This window comes from Phyllobates terribilis, unplaced genomic scaffold (assembly GCF_046119375.1).
Source record: "Phyllobates terribilis strain yellow unplaced genomic scaffold, ASM4611937v1 Scaffold_9__5_contigs__length_417890890, whole genome shotgun sequence".
In the NCBI taxonomy this organism is placed as follows: Eukaryota; Metazoa; Chordata; class Amphibia; order Anura; family Dendrobatidae; genus Phyllobates; species Phyllobates terribilis.
Genome location: NW_027362769.1, coordinates 197426374 through 197444134, shown reverse-complemented (window position 1 = coordinate 197444134; position 17761 = coordinate 197426374). Strand labels below are relative to the sequence as shown.

Here is a 17761-nt window from a genome sequence, read left to right as displayed (position 1 = left end):
ACTATGTGGGCCCATTATAATATATGGAGGACTATGTGGGCCCATTATACTGTATGGAGGACTATGTGGGGCCATTATACTGTCTGGAGGACTATGTGGGGCCATTATACTGTATGGAGGACTATGTGGGGCCCATTATACTGTATGGAGGACTATGTGGGGCCATTATACTGTATGGAGGACTATGTGGGGCCCATTATACTGTATGGAGGACTATGTGGGGCCATTATACTGTATGGAGGACTATGTGGGGCCCATTATACTGTATGGAGGACTATGTGGGGCCGATTATACTGTATGGAGGACTTTGTGGTGCCCATAATACTGTATGGAGGACTATGTGGGGCCTTTATACTGTATGGAGGACTATGTGGGGCCCATTATACTGTATGGAGGACTATGTGGGGCCGATTATACTGTATGGAGGACTTTGTGGTGCCCATAATACTGTATGGAGGACTATGTGGGGCCATTATACTGTATGGAGGACTATGTGCGGCCCATTATACTGTGTGGAGGGCTATGTGTGGTCATTATACTGTATGGAGGACTATGTGGGGCCATATACTGTATGGAGGACGATGTGGGCACATTATACTGTATGGAGGACTATGTGGGGCCCATTATACTGTATGGAGGACTATGTGGGGCCCATTATTCTGTATGGAGGACTATGTGGGGCCCATTATACTGTATGGAGTACTATGTGGGGCCCATTCTACTGCATGGAGGACTTTGTGGTGCCCATAATACTGTATGGAGGACTATGTGGGGCCATTATACTGTATGGAGGACTATGTGGGGCCCATTATACTGTATGGAGGACTATGTGTGGCCATTATACTGTATGGAGGACTATGTGGGGCCATTATACTGTATGGAGGGCTATGTGGGGCCCATTATACTGTATGGAGGACTTTGTGGTGCCCATAATACTGTATGGAGCACTATGTGGGGCCATTATACTGTATGGAGGACTATGTGGGGCCCATTATACTGTATGGAGGACTATATGGGGCCGATTATACTGTATGGAGGACTTTGTGGTGCCCATAATACTGTATGGAGGACTATGTGGGGCCATTATACTGTATGGAGGACTATGTGGGCCCATTTTACTGTATGGAGGACTATGTGGGGTCCATTATACTGTATGGAGGACTATGTGGGGCCCATTATTCTGTATGGAGGACTATGTGGGGCCCATTATACTGTATTGAGGACTATGTGGGGCCCATTATACTGTATGGAGGGCTATGTGTGGTCATTATACTGTATGGAGGACTATGTGGGGCCATATACTGTATGGAGGACTATGTGGGCACATTATACTGTATGGAGGACTATGTGGGGTCCATTATACTGTATGGAGGACTATGTGGGGCCCATTATTCTGTATGGAGGACTATGTGGGGCCCATTATACTGTATTGAGGACTATGTGGGGCCCATTATACTGCATGGAGGACTTTTTGGTGCCCATAATACTGTATGGAGGACTATGTGGGGCCATTATTCTGTATGGAGGACTATGTGGGGCCCATTATACTGTATGGAGGACTATGTGTGGCCATTATACTGTATGGAGGACTATGTGGGGCCATTATACTGTATGGAGGGCTATGTGGGGCCCATTATACTGTATGGAGGACTATGTGGGCCCATTTTACTGTATGGAGGACTATGTGGGGCCCATTATACTGTATGGAGGACTATGTGGGGCCCATTATACTGTATGGAGGACTATGTGGTGCCATTATTCTGTATGGAGGACTATGTGGGGCCCATTATACTGTATGGAGAACTATGTGGGGCCCATTATTCTGTATAGAGGGCTATGTGGGGCCATTATACTGTATGTAGGACTATGTGGGGCCCATTATACTGTATGGAGGACTATGTGGGGCCCATTATACTGTATGGAGGACTATGTGGGGCCATTATTCTGTATGGAGGACTATGTGGGGCCATTATACTGTATGGAGGACTATGTGGGGCCCATTATACTGTATGAAGGACTATGTGGTGCCATTATACTGTATGGAGGACTTTACTGTCCGGTCTGCACTGTGCGCTGCGAGAATTCGCCGGTTTCTGAGCTATTGTAGAATTTACTATACATATCACTCATGTAATGTAAGAAGTGAAATCTTCAGCATTGTACTATATACAGTATATATATATATATACAGTATAGTCCAAAAGTTTGGACACACCTTCTCATTTAAAGATTTTTCTGTATTTTCATGACTATGAAAATTGTACATTCACACTGAAGGCATCAAAACTATGAATTACCACATGTGGAATTATATACTTAACAAAAAAGTGTGAAACAACTGAAAATATGTCTTATATTCTAGGTTCTTCACAGTAGCCACCTTTTGCTTTGATGACTGCTTTGCACACTCTTGGCATTCTCTTGATGAGCTTCAAGAGGTAGTCACCGGAAATGGTCTTCACTTCACAGGTGTGCCCTGTCAGGTTTAATAAGTGCGATTTCTTGCCTTATAAATGGGGTTGGGACCGTGCAGAAGTCAGGTGGATACACAGCTGATAGTCCTACTGAATAGACTGTTATAATTTGTATTATGGCAAGAAAAAAGCAGCTAAGTAAAGAAAAACGAGTGGCCATCATTACTTTAAGAAATGAAGGTCAGTCAGTCCGAAAAATTGGGAAAACTTTGAAAGTGTCCCCAAGTGCAGTTGCAAAAACCATCAAGCGCTACAAAGAAACTGGCTCACATAAGGACCGCCCCAGGAAAGGAAGACCAAGAGTCACCTCTGCTTCTGAGGATAAGTTTATCCGAGTCACCAGCCTCAGAAATCGCAGGTTAACAGCAGCTCAGATTAGAGACCAGGTCAATGCCACACAGAGTTCTAGCAGCAGACACATCTCTACAACAACTGTTAAGAGGAGACTTTGTGCAGCAGGCCTTCATGGTAAAATAGCTGCTAGGAAACCACTGCTAAGGACAGGCAACAAGCAGAAGAGACTTGTTTGGGCTAAAGAACACAAGGAATGGACATTAGACCAGTGGAAATCTGTGCTTTGGTCTGATGAATCCAAATTTGAGATCTTTGGTTCCAACCACCGTGTCTTTGTGCGACGCAGTAAAGGTGAACGGATGGACTCTACATGCCTGGTTCCCACCGTGAAGCATGGAGGAGGAGGTGTGATGGTGTGGGGGGCTTTGCTGGTGACACTGTTGGGGATTTATTCAAAATTGAAGGCATACTGAACCAGCATGGCTACCGCAGCATCTTGCAGCGGCATGCTATTCCATCCGGTTTGCGTTTAGTTGGACCATCATTTATTTTTCAACAGGACTATGACCCCAAACACCTCCAGGCTGTGTAAGGGCTATTTGACCAAGAAGGAGAGTGATGGGGTGCTACGCCAGATGACCTGACCTCCACAGTCACCAGACCTGAACCCAATCGAGATGGTTTGGGGTGAGCTGGACCGCAGAGTGAAGGCAAAAGGGCCAACAAGTGCTAAGCATCTCTGGGAACTCCTTCAAGATTGTTGGAAGACCATTTCCGGTGACTACCTCTTGAAGCTCATCAAGAGAATGCCAAGAGTGTGCAAAGCAGTCATCAGAGCAAAAGGTGGCTACTGTGAAGAACCTAGAATATAAGACATATTTTCAGTTGTTTCACACTTTTTTGTTACGTATATAATTCCACATGTGGTAATTTATAGTTTTGATGCCTTCATAGTCATGAAAATGCAGAAAAATCTATAAATGAGAAGGTGTGTCCAAACTTTTGGTCTGTACTGTATATATATATGACTCGCGCCCAGGGGCCGGTGGCAGATCACTGGGGTTATCACGGTGGCTGGCCCAGGGCGGTCAGTGCACAAAAGGGGATACCGATTATTAGTTAATGTTCAAAGAATTCGTGACGCCACCTATGGTGTCTGGTGAGGGTCACCAGCGCTGCAGCAGTCCTCTGAGGCAGATGCCAAGGCAGCTAATGATGGTACGGCTCCCCACAGGTGGAGCGGGCCTCAAGGCAGTGTAATATAGATGGATTGTGCGCTGGCATTGTAGTACGGTAAGGATTAATGGCGCCAGTGAAGAAACAGACAGAGGCTGTTCAATGCAGTCGTCCAAGGTTTTACTTACTGTTCTTAGGCAATTCACAAGTGCACTTTACAGGTGAAGGCCTCCCTCGTCGCGCTGCGTTCACCGGGCAGGGGTTCAGTCCTTCCTCAAGCAGCTTAGGAATGCCTGGCGGAACCCCACTTTCACGTGTGCCTATTTTGACCTTTTCCACACTTGGTCCTTCTCTCCACTGCCCCACGCTGCCCACTCTCAATCCCGCTCGGGTATGCTGAAGTCCTTCCTGTACGTCGGATCCGGGACCAAACTGACCCCCTGGAGATTAGAATGAAGCAACTGATCCCTCCTGACACCTGGCAGGAGCAGGGCATACGGGTGCCGTCCTGCACGTGCCGTACCCCCTAGGATCCTCTTGTAGAACGGAGCCTGCTCCCTGCTCCCCTCCGGGGCCTCTATCCCGGGCCTTAACTTGCGGAGCAAAGCTCTGACTGAGCCTCTGCTCCCGGACTGTTCCTCTGAACAGCCCTCACTAAACTCCACTCACTCCACCTCTTACTAGTCTCATCTGAACTAAGATGTCTTCCTTTTATATCTACTGTATCAGTGCTTCCTGTATCTGCTTCCTCCACCCACACCCACTACTGGTTCCCCCTACTTTTGGGTTCCCCCCACTCCAGCCAGGGACAGGGCTCAGCAGGAACATACATTGCATCTTGCCCCTCCAGTCGGCCTGGAGCAGTGTAGTGTTGGATGCGGGTGTTGGGGTCCCGGGCAGCACTCTATCTTTACCTGAGAGAAGGAGACACCACACCTCTGGGTGAGGTGCAGTACCTCTGTGGCGACTGAGCCCTCAGGGGCGCCACATATATATAAAGAAAGCGCAGCAGCACTCCACTATGGCCAAGATACGTCATATTCTACTCTACCAGCCCATTAAACTGTAGGTGTTTTAGCCTAGAAGTGACATGTTTGTCCAGAGTTGTAGGCTTATAGCCCAAGAGAGGCATGTAAGCAGAGTAGTGCCCATCAGACCAGACGGGAGGTCACCTTGGAGCGGTTGATGGGCACACATGAATTGGCCAATTTATGCGCTAAGAACCTCCGTCTTTTTAAAAGTAAGTACAGCTTACTGAGTAGTAATATAATCTAGATCATATGTTATTATTGTCTTTATGTATCGTGGCCATAGTGGAGTGCTGCTGCGCTTTCTTTATATATATATACAGTTTCTGCAGCTGGCACCTGTTCACATCTAAGATGTGCTGATCAGTTTTCTTGTTACATACAGTACAGACCAAAAGTTTGGACACACCTTCTCATTTAAAGATTTTTCTGTATTTTCATGACTCTGAAAATTGTACATTCACACTGAAGGCATCAAAACTATGAATTACCACATGTGGAATTATATACTTAACAAAAAAGTGTGAAACAACTGAAAATATGTCTGATATTCTAGGTTCTTCAAAGTAGCCACCTTTTGCTTTGATGACTGCTTTGCACACTCTTGGCATTCTCTTGATGACCTTCAAGAGGTAGTCACCGGAAATGGTTTTCACTTCACAGGTGTGCCCTGTCAGGTTTAATAAGTGGGATTTCTTGCCTTATAAATGGGGTTGGGACCATCAGTTGTGTTGTGCAGAAGTCTGGTGGATACACAGTAGATAGTCCTACTGAATAAACTGTTAGAATTTGTATTATGGCAAGAAAAAAGCAGCTAAGTAAAGAAAAACGAGTGGCCATCATTACTTTAAGAAATGAAGGTCAGTCAGTGCGAAAAATTGGGCAAACTTTGAAAGTGTCCCCAAGTGCAGTTGCAAAAACCATCAAGCGCTACAAAGAAATTGGCTCACATGAGGACCGCCCTAGGAAAGGAAGACCAAGAGTCACCTCTGCTTCTGAGGATAAGTTTATCCGAGTCACCAGCCTCAGAAATCGCAGGTTAACAGCAGCTCAGATTAGAGACCAGGTCAATGCCACACAGAGTTCTAGCAGCAGACACATCTCTACAACAACTGTTATGAGGAGACTTTGTGCAGCAGGCCTTCATGGTAAAATAGCTGCTAGGAAACCACTGCTAAGGACAGGCAACAAGCAGAAGAGACTTGTTTGGGCTAAAGAACACAAGGAATGGACCTTAGACCAGTGGAAATCTGTGCTTTGGTCTGATGAGTCCAAATTTGAGATCTTTGGTTCCAACCTCCGTGTCTTTGTGCGACGCAGAAAAGGTGAACGGATGGACTCTACATGCCTGGTTCCCACCGTGAAGCATGGAGGAGGAGGTGTGACGGTGTGGGGGGGCTTTGCTGGTGACACTGTTGGGGATTTATTCAAAATTGAAGGCATACTGAACCAGCATGGCTACCACAGGATCTTCCAGCGGCATGCTATTCCATCCGTTTGCATTTAGTTGGACCATCATTTATTTTTCAACAGGACAATGACCCCAAACACCTCCAGGCTGTGTAAGGGCTATTTGACCAAGAAGGAGAGTGATGGGGGGCTACGCCAGATGACCTGGCCTCCACAGTCACCAGACCTGAACCCAATCGAGATGGTTTGGGGTGAGCTGGATCGCAGAGTGAAGTCAAAAGGGCCAACAAGTGCTAAGCATCTCTGGGAACTCCTTCAAGATTGTTGGAAGACCATTTCCGGTGACTACCTCTTGAAGCTCATCAAGAGAATGCCAAGAGTGTGCAAAGCAGTCATCAAAGCAAAAGGTGGCTACTGTGAAGACCCTAGAATATAAGACATATTTTCAGTTGTTTCACACTTTTTTGTTAAGTATATAATTCCACATGTGGTAATTCATAGTTTTGATGCCTTCAGTGTGAATGTACAATTGTCATAGTCATGAAAATACAGAAAAATCTTTAAATGAGAAGGTGTGTCCAAACTTTTGGTCTGTACTGTATATATATATTTAATAATTATATTCCATGCTTTGGAATCAGAGGTGTATATACCATACGCTCACTGTGAGTTCCCCAATAACTGGCCTTAGTGGAAACAGCTGCTGCCTCCTCCGTTAATTGTTGGTCAATTATGTAATTGTCCTGACGATAGGGGGCAGCAGAGAGCTGTTCATGACAAAAAGGTAACAGCCTGGTGGGTTCGGCATGACCCTGCCTCCTGACTGTATACTCCTATATATAATATCCACCTGTATACTCCCCCTGTACACTCCTGTATACTCCCCCCTGTACACTCCTGTATACTCCCCCTGTACACTCCTGTATACTCCCCCCTGTACCCTCCTGTATACTCCCCCCCTGTATACTCCTGTATACTCCCCCCTGTACACTCCTGTATACTCCCCCCTGTACACTCCTGTATACTCCCCCCTGTACACTCCTGTATACTCCCCCCTGTATACTCCTGTACACTCCTGAATACTCCTGTATATGACGCGCCCCCTGGGCCTGTGCTGTGCAGGGGGAATACCCGGAGCCGGATCGCTGGGGGTTGTAGTTCACCGAGGCGGTGACCCGGTCCGTGCCCAGGGCGGTCAAACCAGTGGCAGTCTAAATGTTGTAATAAGTGTCCGACTACGCCACCCGTGGATTGCGGTCAGTGGGGACCGCCGCTGCGCTGCCGACCGCTGAGGCTGATGTTGATTGCGCAGCCGAGTATGGGATAACTCCCCACGGGAGGAGTATTGCCTCAGGGCAGCTAATGTGGATGATGGTGGTGATGGTGTGAGCGTCCCAGTACTTATGGTGCTGGTGCGGCGAGGAATCACAGAGACGTGCAGTTGCAGTTTTCAAAGCTTTACTCACGGTTGTTATTCTGGTCACTTGTGCACATGAGGGACCGCCTGAGCAGTGCTGCGTTCACCAGGCAAGGGACTCGACCAACTCTCAGGCAATTCCAGAGTGTGGTTCAGAGCTCCCCTCTCTTCCTTTCTACTGGCCGTCCCCACCAGGGACCCACCTTTGTCCAGCTTCCTCGGGCCTTCTGTTGGCGAAACCTCTCTCCGGTTTCCCTGACCCTATACGGTATGCCTTTCTGGTGGATGTAGTGAGGGGTCGCACCAAGATGTGGTCACAACCTCCGGTTTTGGCTGAGGATTAGTCGCCTCCACCAATTCGGGTTCCGGTACCCTGCTCTGCCAACCCTTCACCCTGTATCTCCTGGGCCTTTGGGGTTCCCTCTGTCCTCGTGTCTCTGGGCCTTTCTCTGTGTTCCTTGCTTCCTTTCTCTGTGTTCCTTGCTTCCTTTCTTACTTTCCTTTCTGTTCTTTCTTCTCTCTCTCTCTCTCAGGCTCCAGCCTTCTGACAAGGCCTGCCTGCAGAGCAGAGCCCATGAAGGGGCTCTGCTTCCCTGTCTTCTCCTCAGACTGTCTCCACTGAACTGAACTGGACTGGACTGAACTCTGTTCTAAGATGGTGCCCACCTTTTATACCTCCTTCTGACACCCGAGCCCAGGTGACTAGCAACCAATGGGCTCCTGCCTATGCCCAGAGACCCACCCCTATCTGCTCCTACACCACTGGGTATTCCACCCCCTCCCCACTCCAGCCAGGAACAGATGCTGTCGTGCCTGCACTTCTGTCTAGTGGGAGCACCGTTGAGCTGTTCCTCGGAAATGGGGTGTGTGTGGTGCATGCAGCTTACTGAGCCCTAGTCCACACTCCATCCTTACCCGGGAGTGGAATATCACACCTCTGGACTGAGGTGCAATACCCCTGTAGCAGCCGAGCCCTCGGGGTGCTACATTCCCCCCTGGTAAATCACAGCACGTCCTCGGGCTGGAAAAGAGCAAAGACAATTTAAACATACAAGTTTTTAGAATGCATTCGTATATAAGACAATAACTTTTCACTCATCCCTTTATGGGAGGTATTCTTCTCTTTTTAACGTTACTGGTACTCCTTTTCATAAAACATCTTGCTAATGCCACTGGAACTCTTTTAGCATATAAAACATCACATAAAACATTTGTATTATTATTCTAGCAGCATATAAAACTTTTTCAAGTAGAACATTCTTGAGCTCTGGCCGCTGTGCAACTTGCGACCAGGTAAAGGTGCAACAGTCCATTTAATCCGTCTTGAGGTAGACGTTGCGGTTCTTGTATAAAACCAGTAGGGGGCGCTTTAAGAAGCGCAACTATTTACAAGGGATTGGCCGCTCTCAGTCCTCGGCCAGTGGGGATAAGGGAGTGGCTGCTCACAGTCCTCAGCCTGGTTAGGGATTGAGGGGGTTAACTTGCACAAGGGTAACAGTCCTTTAACTATTCCACACGAGTCCCAACGGGGACCACACTTCACTCAGCAACAGTTCTTGTACCCTGACGGGTAACTATATACAGTTACATTTTACCGTTTACTGGTAACGGTGTCCTTCTCGCTCTTCCGGGTAATCTTCTGGTCCGTCCGGATCCTCAGTGTATTCCGTGTCTGGGCGGTACTGCAGTTCCTCCTCTGTGAGCCGGTGAACGTGGAGGGCGTACAGTCCCTTTGCGCCCTTGTGCCGGGTGTAGGTGACTACGTCGCCGGGGTACAGGTCACGTCCGTGATGTCCCTCTGGCAGGTGGCTTTCAACGTCCCTTCTAGTGACGTAGACGTCGGTGTCAGCCTCCGGGACTCTGACGAAGCCCCAGCCATGCTCCAGCTGGAACTTGACTACGGTCCCAGTGGCTTTGGGTCCGCGGATGGCGTGGGTGTCTTGTCGGGCCCTCCTCTTTTGCTCCGCGCTCCTGGCCTGGAGTCGCTGCTCCCTGATGCGCCTCTGCCGCCGCTCTCTTTCATAGGTGGCTAGCTGCTGACGGCAGCACTCCAGGCGCTGGGCTTCTTCCGCCCGGGTCTCCTGGGTGAAGCTCATGAGGTTCTCGCCAGTGGGGTCCCATGCAAACTGGGCATCCTCCGGCAAGGGTGGAGCGATGTTGGCGGGCTCCGGGGCCGGGATCAAAGGCTCACTCAGGGGTCGCTCTTTCCGGAGACGGGGGTTGGCGAACACCGGCGGCCATTCAAAGGGTAGCCCGTCCGGGCTGGTGTATTGGGCATACAGGTCCGTGCCCAAGGGTGGCACTGTGGGCTTCGGACGGGTGGCAGCGCCCGGGGGCACTCGGCCTTGCGACCAGGCCGGTGGTCGCTTGTTGGTCGCGCCCGGGGGTGGCACCGCCAAGGTAGGGGGCGCTGGTGAGGCAGCGGCGCCCGGGTGTGCTGGGTCTTGCGTCCTGGCCCGTGACGTCTCACGCTGTATGGCGCCAGGGTTCAGAGGGCACAGCGCGGGGCGGGGCGTGATGACGGTGCTTGCTGCCTGAGGCCTAGCTGGTGGCGGTGGAGGCGTGGTGTCAGGTACGGTCCCCGGGGCTTCGGGTCCCGCAACGGAGGGTGAGGGCAGGCTGGTGTTCCCCGGGCTTGGGGTGGTGGCGTCCCCATTACCTGCCTCGGTCTCCGTGGCCTCCTCCGCGGCATCATCTGCAGCTGCCGGTCCCTCTTCTCCGCGCTCAGTGGTAAGCGCGCTGCCCGGTTCCGGCGGGGTCCTCTGCTGGTCACCTCCGTGCTGCCGGGCAATCTCCTCTCTCCACCCGGCAAACACATCCCGCTGCGCCCGGACCATTCTTCTATTCAGATCTTCCAGCGCTGCGCGCGCACGATCCGGGTCTCTAGGCAGTTGGGCCAGCAGTTCTGTCAGGCTGCAGGGTGGCTCCGCTTGCAGCAGGCTGCGGGCCAGGGTGCTGGTGGAGTTTTCTGCTCCCTCCATCTCCGGGTGCAGCAGGTCCAGACTGATCCAGGCCGCACCCAGCCCCTCAGTTTTCTTTTCTATCCGCCCCCATGGGGGTTGGTCTTGGGGGCATCTGCTGACAATCACCTTCAGGGGCAGCCCCCCCACGTTGATGGACATCTCCATTGCTGCATTCATGGCTGGTGGGGGCGGGCTCCTTCTTTGGCGCCACTCTGGGACCTGGCCCACGATGGGAGGTGGCTTCCTGCTGTTCTTTGGTGCGCACATAATGGCGTCCGCTCTGCCAGGGCAGGAAAAACGGATGAAGATGGCGGGAAACGGTCCAAAATGGCGTCTGACGGCGGGAATCGGCTCCGGATGGCGGGAAACGACTCCGGACAGCGGGAAACTTCTGGAAATGGCGGGAGACTTCTTTTTAAGGTACATGTGCAGTTTTCTTCAGGCACGCAATACCCGCTTGTGGCGGGTTGGTAAAGATCCTGCCGACTACGCCAAAAGTTGACGCGCCCCCTGGGCCTGTGCTGTGCAGGAGGAATACCCGGAGCCGGATCGCGGGGGGTTGTAGTTCTCCGTGGTGGTGACCCGGTCCGTGCCCAGGGCGGTCAAACCAGTGGCAGTCTAAATGTTGTAATAAGTGTCCGACTACGCCACCCGTGGATTGCGGTCAGTGGGGACCGCCGCTGCGCTGCCGACCGCTGAGGCTGATGTTGGTTGCGCAGCCGAGTATGGGATAACTCCCCACGGGAGAAGAATTGCCTCAGGGCAGCTAATGTGGATGATGGTGGTGATGGTGTGAGCGTCCCAGTACTTATGATGCTGGTGCGGCGAGGAATCACAGAGACATGCAGTTGCAGTTTTCAAAGCTTTACTCACGGTTGTTATTCTGGTCACTTGTGCACATGAGGGACCGCTTGAGCCGTGCTGCGTTCACCAGGCAAGGGACTCGACCAACTCTCAGGCAATTCCAGAGTGTGGTTCAGAGCTCCCCTCTCTTCCTTTCTACTGGCCGTCCCCACCAGGGACCCACCTTTGTCCAGCTTCCTCGGGCCTTCTGTTGGCGAAACCTATCTCCGGTTTCCCTGACCCTATACGGTATGCCTTTCTGGTGGATGTAGTGAGGGGTCGCACCAAGATGTGGTCACAACCTCCGGTTTTGGCTGAGGATTAGTCGCCTCCACCAATTCGGGTTCCGGTACCCTATTCTGCCAACCCTTCACCCAGTATCTCCTCTGGGCATATGGGGTTCCTTCTGTCCTCGTGTCTCTGGGCCTTTCTCTGTGTTCCTTGCTTCCTTTCTCCTCTGTTCCAGTTCCTTTCCTACTTTCCTTTCTCTTCCTTCTTCTCTCTCTCTCTCTCAGGCTCCAGCCTCCTGACAAGGCCTGCCTGCAGAGCAGAGCCCATGAAGGAGCTCTGCTTCCCGTCTTCTCCTCAGACTGTCTCCACTGAACTGAACTGGACTGGACTGAACTCTGTTCTAAGATGGTGCCCACCTTATATACCTCCTTCTGACACCCGAGCCCAGGTGACTAGCAACCAATGGGCTCCTACCTATGCCCAGAGACCCACCCCTATCTGCTCCTACACCACTGGGTATTCCACCCCCTCCCCACTCCAGACAGGGACAGATGCTGTCGTGCCTGCACTTCTGTCTAGTGGGAGCACCGTTGAGCTGTCCCTCGGAAATGGGGTGTGTGTGGTGCTTGCAGCTTACTGAGCCCCGGTCCACACTCCATCCTTACCCGGGAGTGGAATATCACACCTCTGGACTGAGGTGCAATACCCCTGTAGCAGCCGAGCCCTCGGGGTGCTACATATACTCCTGTATACTCCCCCTGTACACTCCTGTATACTCCCCCCTGTACACTCCTGTATACTCCCCCCTGTACACTCCTGTATACTCCCCCCTGTACACTCCTGTATACTCCCCCCTGTACACTCCTGTATACTCCCCCTGTACACTCCTTATGCTCACCCTGTACACTCCTGTATACTCCTCCCTGAACAGTCCTGTATACTCTCCCCTGTACAGTCCTGTATACTCCTCCCTGTGCACTCCTGTATACTCCCCCCTGTACAGTCCTGTATACTCCCCCCTGTACACTCCTGTACACTCCCCCCTGTACACTCCTGTATACTCCCCCCTGTACAGTCCTGTATACTTCCCCCTGTATACTCCCCCTTGTACACTCCTGTATACTCCCCCTGTACACTCCTGTATACTCCCCCTGTACAGTCCTGTACACTCCCCCCTGTACAGTCCTGTATACTCCTCCCTGTACACTCCTGTATACTCCCCCTGTACAGTCCTGTATACTCCCCCCTGTACAGTCCTGTATACTCCCCCCTGTACAGTCCTGTATACTCCCCCCTGTACACTCCTGTATACTCCCCCCTGTACACTCCTGTATACTCCCCCCTGTACAGTCCTGTATACTCCCCCCTGTACACTCCTGTATACTCCCCCCTGTACACTCCTGTATACTCCCCCCTGTACACTCCTGTATACTCGCCTCCCTGTGTCTCTTATCTGTGAATTCTCGGCTTCAGGTTCTCCAGGTCAGAAGGGAGATGATGGCGTCGCTCGTGTCGGACCCCAAGGACCATCCGGACCTCCTGGAAGAGCAGGTGAGAGACGTTGGTGCGATGCTCCATGGAGGCCGGCACTCTGGGACTTGTGGTGCTATGTTGTGTACGGAGGCGGCTTCATGTAACAAAGAATGGAGGGATGGAGTGTAGGGTACGAGTGGGGGCACTGCACACCCCAGAGACCCCCGACACCCCAGAGACCCCCGACCAGCAGGGACACAGACATTAACTGATTCCTGAATCCAAGACACCACAAATACAGACATAAATTCTCCTTCTTCCCCGACCCCAGAGCACGAAGAGCAAGGCCTCAGCACTGCAGACTGCCAGACTAAGAATGTCACAGTGAGCGCAGCTCTGGAGGTGACTGGAGGATAATATGTAATAGCAGAATAGTGAGCGCAGCTCTGGATGTGACTGGAGGATAAGATGTAATAGCAGAATAGTGAGCGCAGCTCTGGAGGTGACTGGAGGATAAGATGTAATAGCAGAATAGTGAGCGCAGCTCTGGAGGTGACTGGAGGATGAGATGTAATAGCAGAATAGTGAGCGCAGCTCTGGAGGTGACTGGAGGATGAGATGTAATAGCAGAATAGTGAGCGCAGCTCTGAAGATGACTGGAGGATAAGATGTAATAGCAGAATAGTGAGCGCAGCTCTGGAGGTGAATGGAGGATAAGATGTAATAGCAGAATAGTGAGCGCAGCTCTGGAGGTGACTGGAGGATAAGATGTAATAGCAGAATAGTGAGCGCAGCTCTGGAGGTGACTGGAGGATAAGATGTAATAGCAGAATAGTGAGCGCAGCTCTGGAGGTGGCTGGAGGATAAGATGCAATAGGAGAATAGTGAGCGCAGCTCTGGAGGTGACTGGAGGATAAGATGTAATAGCAGAATAGTGAGCGCAGCTCTGGAGGTGGCTGGAGGATAAGATGCAATAGGAGAATAGTGAGCGCAGCTCTGGAGGTGACTGGAGGATAACATGTAATAGCAGAATAGTGAGCGCAGCTCTGGAGGTGACTGGAGGATAAGATGTAATAGCAGAATAGTGAGCGCAGCTCTGGAGGTGACTGGAGGATAAGACGCAATCTAACAGCAGAATAGTGAGCGCAGCTCTGGAGGTGACTGGAGGGTAAGACACAATGTAACAGCAGCATAGTGAGTGCAGCTCTGGAGGTGATTAGAGGATAAGACATGATGTAACAGCAGAATAGTGAGTGCAGCTCTGGAGGTGACTGGAGGATAAGACATGATGTAACAGCAGGATAGTGACTGCAGCTCTGAAGGTGACTGGAGGATAAAACATGATGTAATAGCAGAATAGCTCTGGAGGATGAGGCGTGAGGCCCATATGACCTCTGTTTTCTGCTCTGCAGGTGTGAAGGGAGATCCTGGGCAGCCCGGACAGAACGGTCAGAAAGGTGATTTCTCCTGCTCCATTGTGCTGATCTGTGAGATATCTGCTGTTGTTGCGCTGAGCTCTTCTGCTGGTTGTTGCGCTGAGCTCTTCTGCTGGTTGTTGCGCTGAGCTCTTCTGCTGTTGTTGCGCTGAGCTCTTCTGCTGTTGTTGCGCTGAGCTCTTCTGCTGGTTGTTGCGCTGAGCTCTTCTGCTGGTTGTTGCGCTGAGCTCTTCTGCTGTTGTTGCGCTGAGCTCTTCTGCTGGTTGTTGCGCTGAGCTCTTCTGCTGTTGTTGCGCTGAGCTCTTCTGCTGGTTGTTGCGCTGAGCTCTTCTGCTGGTTGTTGCGCTGAGCTCTTCTGCTGGTTGTTGCGCTGAGCTCTTCTGCTGTTGTTGCGCTGAGCTCTTCTGCTGTTGTTGCGCTGAGCTCTTCTGCTGTTGTTGCGCTGAGCTCTTCTGCTGGTTGTTGCGCTGAGCTCTTTTGCTGTTGTTGCGCTGAGCTCTTCTGCTGTTGTTGCGCTGAGCTCTTCTGCTGGTTGTTGCGCTGAGCTCTTCTGCTGTTGTTGCGCTGAGCTCTTCTGCTGGTTGTTGCGCTGAGCTCTTCTGCTGGTTGTTGCGCTGAGCTCTTCTGCTGTTATTGCGCTGAGCTCTTCTGCTGTTGTTGCGCTGAGCTCTTCTGCTGTCTCTCGGCTGCGCTGAGCTCTTCTGCTGTTGTTGCGCTGAGCTCTTCTGCTGGTTGTTGCGCTGAGCTCTTCTACTGTTGTTGCGCTGAGCTCTTCTGCTGGTTGTTGCGCTGAGCTCTTCTGCTGGTTGTTGCGCTGAGCTCTTCTGCTGTTGTTGCGCTGAGCTCTTCTGCTGGTTGTTGCGCTGAGCTCTTCTGCTGGTTGTTGCGCTGAGCTCTTCTGCTGTTATTGCGCTGAGCTCTTCTGCTGTTGTTGCGCTGAGCTCTTCTGCTGTCTCTCGGCTGCGCTGAGCTCTTCTGCTGTTGTTGCGCTGAGCTCTTCTGCTGTTGTTGCGCTGAGCTCTTCTGCTGGTTGTTGCGCTGAGCTCTTCTGCTGGTTGTTGCTCTGAGCTCTTCTGCTGTTGTTGCGCTGAGCTCTTCTGCTGTCTCTCGGCTGCGCTGATCTCTATTTGTGTGTCTTTCTGATCGGATCGCACCGCGCTCCTCATTATTCCACAGATGTTATTATTTCCCTCTGATTCTCCTGGACGCAGACGAGCCGTATAACATCCGATCATCGATCGTTAGAGGATAAATCACATTTATTGGACAAATCTCCCAATGAGAACAGGATTTTTTCCAAAGCTAAAAACTTAAGAAAGCAGCAAATTCTTCTGCAGAACGAGAGTCCAGACATCTTACAGGTTGTAGAAGATCGGAGAGAGGTGATTTGTGGGATCTGCAGCATTAAGACGTCACATTCACTGACATCAGAAACCTCCTCACAGGCCGAGGTCCATGGAACGTCGGAGCTTCTGGGGTTTCTCCTCCACAATTCTCCTCCATTGATCTTGAGAGTTTCTTCTTGAATTTCTTTTCTTGATGTCAGAATCGCCACCAGAGCTGCTGTTCTGATGTGATCGGCCTCCCACTCTCACAGATCTTCTGCTGAGGACACTGAAAATTCTCAATAGCGCTGAGGTCAGGGGAGGGTGGTGGCCGCACCAGGAGTTTCCTCCTTTTATTGCATTGCCATAGCAGCCAATGACTCGGAGGTTTCTTTGCAGCATGAGATGGGACATTGTCAGCATGAAGATGATTTTGTTGCGGACGGCGCGGTTCAAGGTTCTTCTTTTTGTACCATGGAAAAAAGTGATTAGTCAGAAACTCTATAGACTTTGCCGAGGTCATTTTCATTCCTTCAGGGACCATAAAGGGACGACCAGCTCTCCCCATGATTCCACCCAAAACATGACTCTGCCACCTCCTTGTTGACGTCACAGCCTTGTTGGGACACAGTGGCCACCCACCAACCATCCACTACTCCATCCATCTGGACCATCCACTACTCCATCCATCTGGACCATCCACTCCTCCATCCATCTGGACCATCCACTCCTCCATCCATCTGGACCATCCACTACTTCATCCATCTGAACCATCCACTACTCCATCCATCTGGACCATCCACTACTCCATCCATCTGGACCATCCACTACTCCATCCATCTGGACCATCCACTACTCCATCCATCTGGACCATCCACTACGTCATCCATCTGGACCATCCACTACTTCATCCATCTGGACCATCCACTACTCCATCCATCTGGACCATCCACTACTCCATCCATCTGGACCATCCACTACTCCATCCATCTGGACCATCCACTACTCCATCCATCTGGACCATCCACTACTCCATCCATCTGGACCATCCACTACTCCATCCATCTGGACCATCCAGTACTCCATCCATCTGGACCATCCACTACTTCATCCATCTGGACCATCCACTACTCCATCCATCTGGACCATCCACTACTCCATCCATCTGGACCATCCACTACTCCATCCATCTGGACCATCCACTAGTCCATCCATCTGGACCATCCACTACTCCATCCATCTGGACCATCCACTACTCCATACATCTGGACCATCCACTACTCCATCCATCTGGACCATCCACTACTCCATCCATCTGGACCATCCACTACTTCATCCATCTGGACCATCCACTACTCCATCCATCTGGACCATCCACTACTCCATCCATCTGGACCATCCACTACTCCATCCATCTGGACCATCCACTACTCCATTCATCTGGACCATCCACTAGTCCATCCATCTGGACCATCCACTACATCCATCCATCTGGACCATCCACTACTTCATCCATCTGGACCATCCACTACTTCATCCATCTGGACCATCCACTACTTCATCCATCTGGACCATCCACTACTTCATCCATCTGGACCATCCACTACTTCATCCATCTGGACCATCCACTACTCTATCCATCTGGACCATCCACTACTCCATCCATCTGGACCATCCACTCCTCCATCCAT

At 51.1% G+C, this 17761-nt stretch overlaps 1 protein-coding gene across 1 annotated transcript in view; it reads left to right on the top strand.

Annotated features, from left to right (window-relative positions):
- The window catches only part of LOC141160917 (uncharacterized), a 339036-nt gene that overhangs the window by 219397 nt on the left and 101878 nt on the right, over positions 1-17761 (top strand). Inside the window, exons 9-10 of the mRNA XM_073645721.1 lie at positions 13310-13387; positions 14722-14766. Of these exons, the coding sequence (XP_073501822.1) occupies positions 13310-13387; positions 14722-14766 (123 nt within the window). The remainder of the gene's footprint in view (positions 1-13309; positions 13388-14721; positions 14767-17761) is intronic.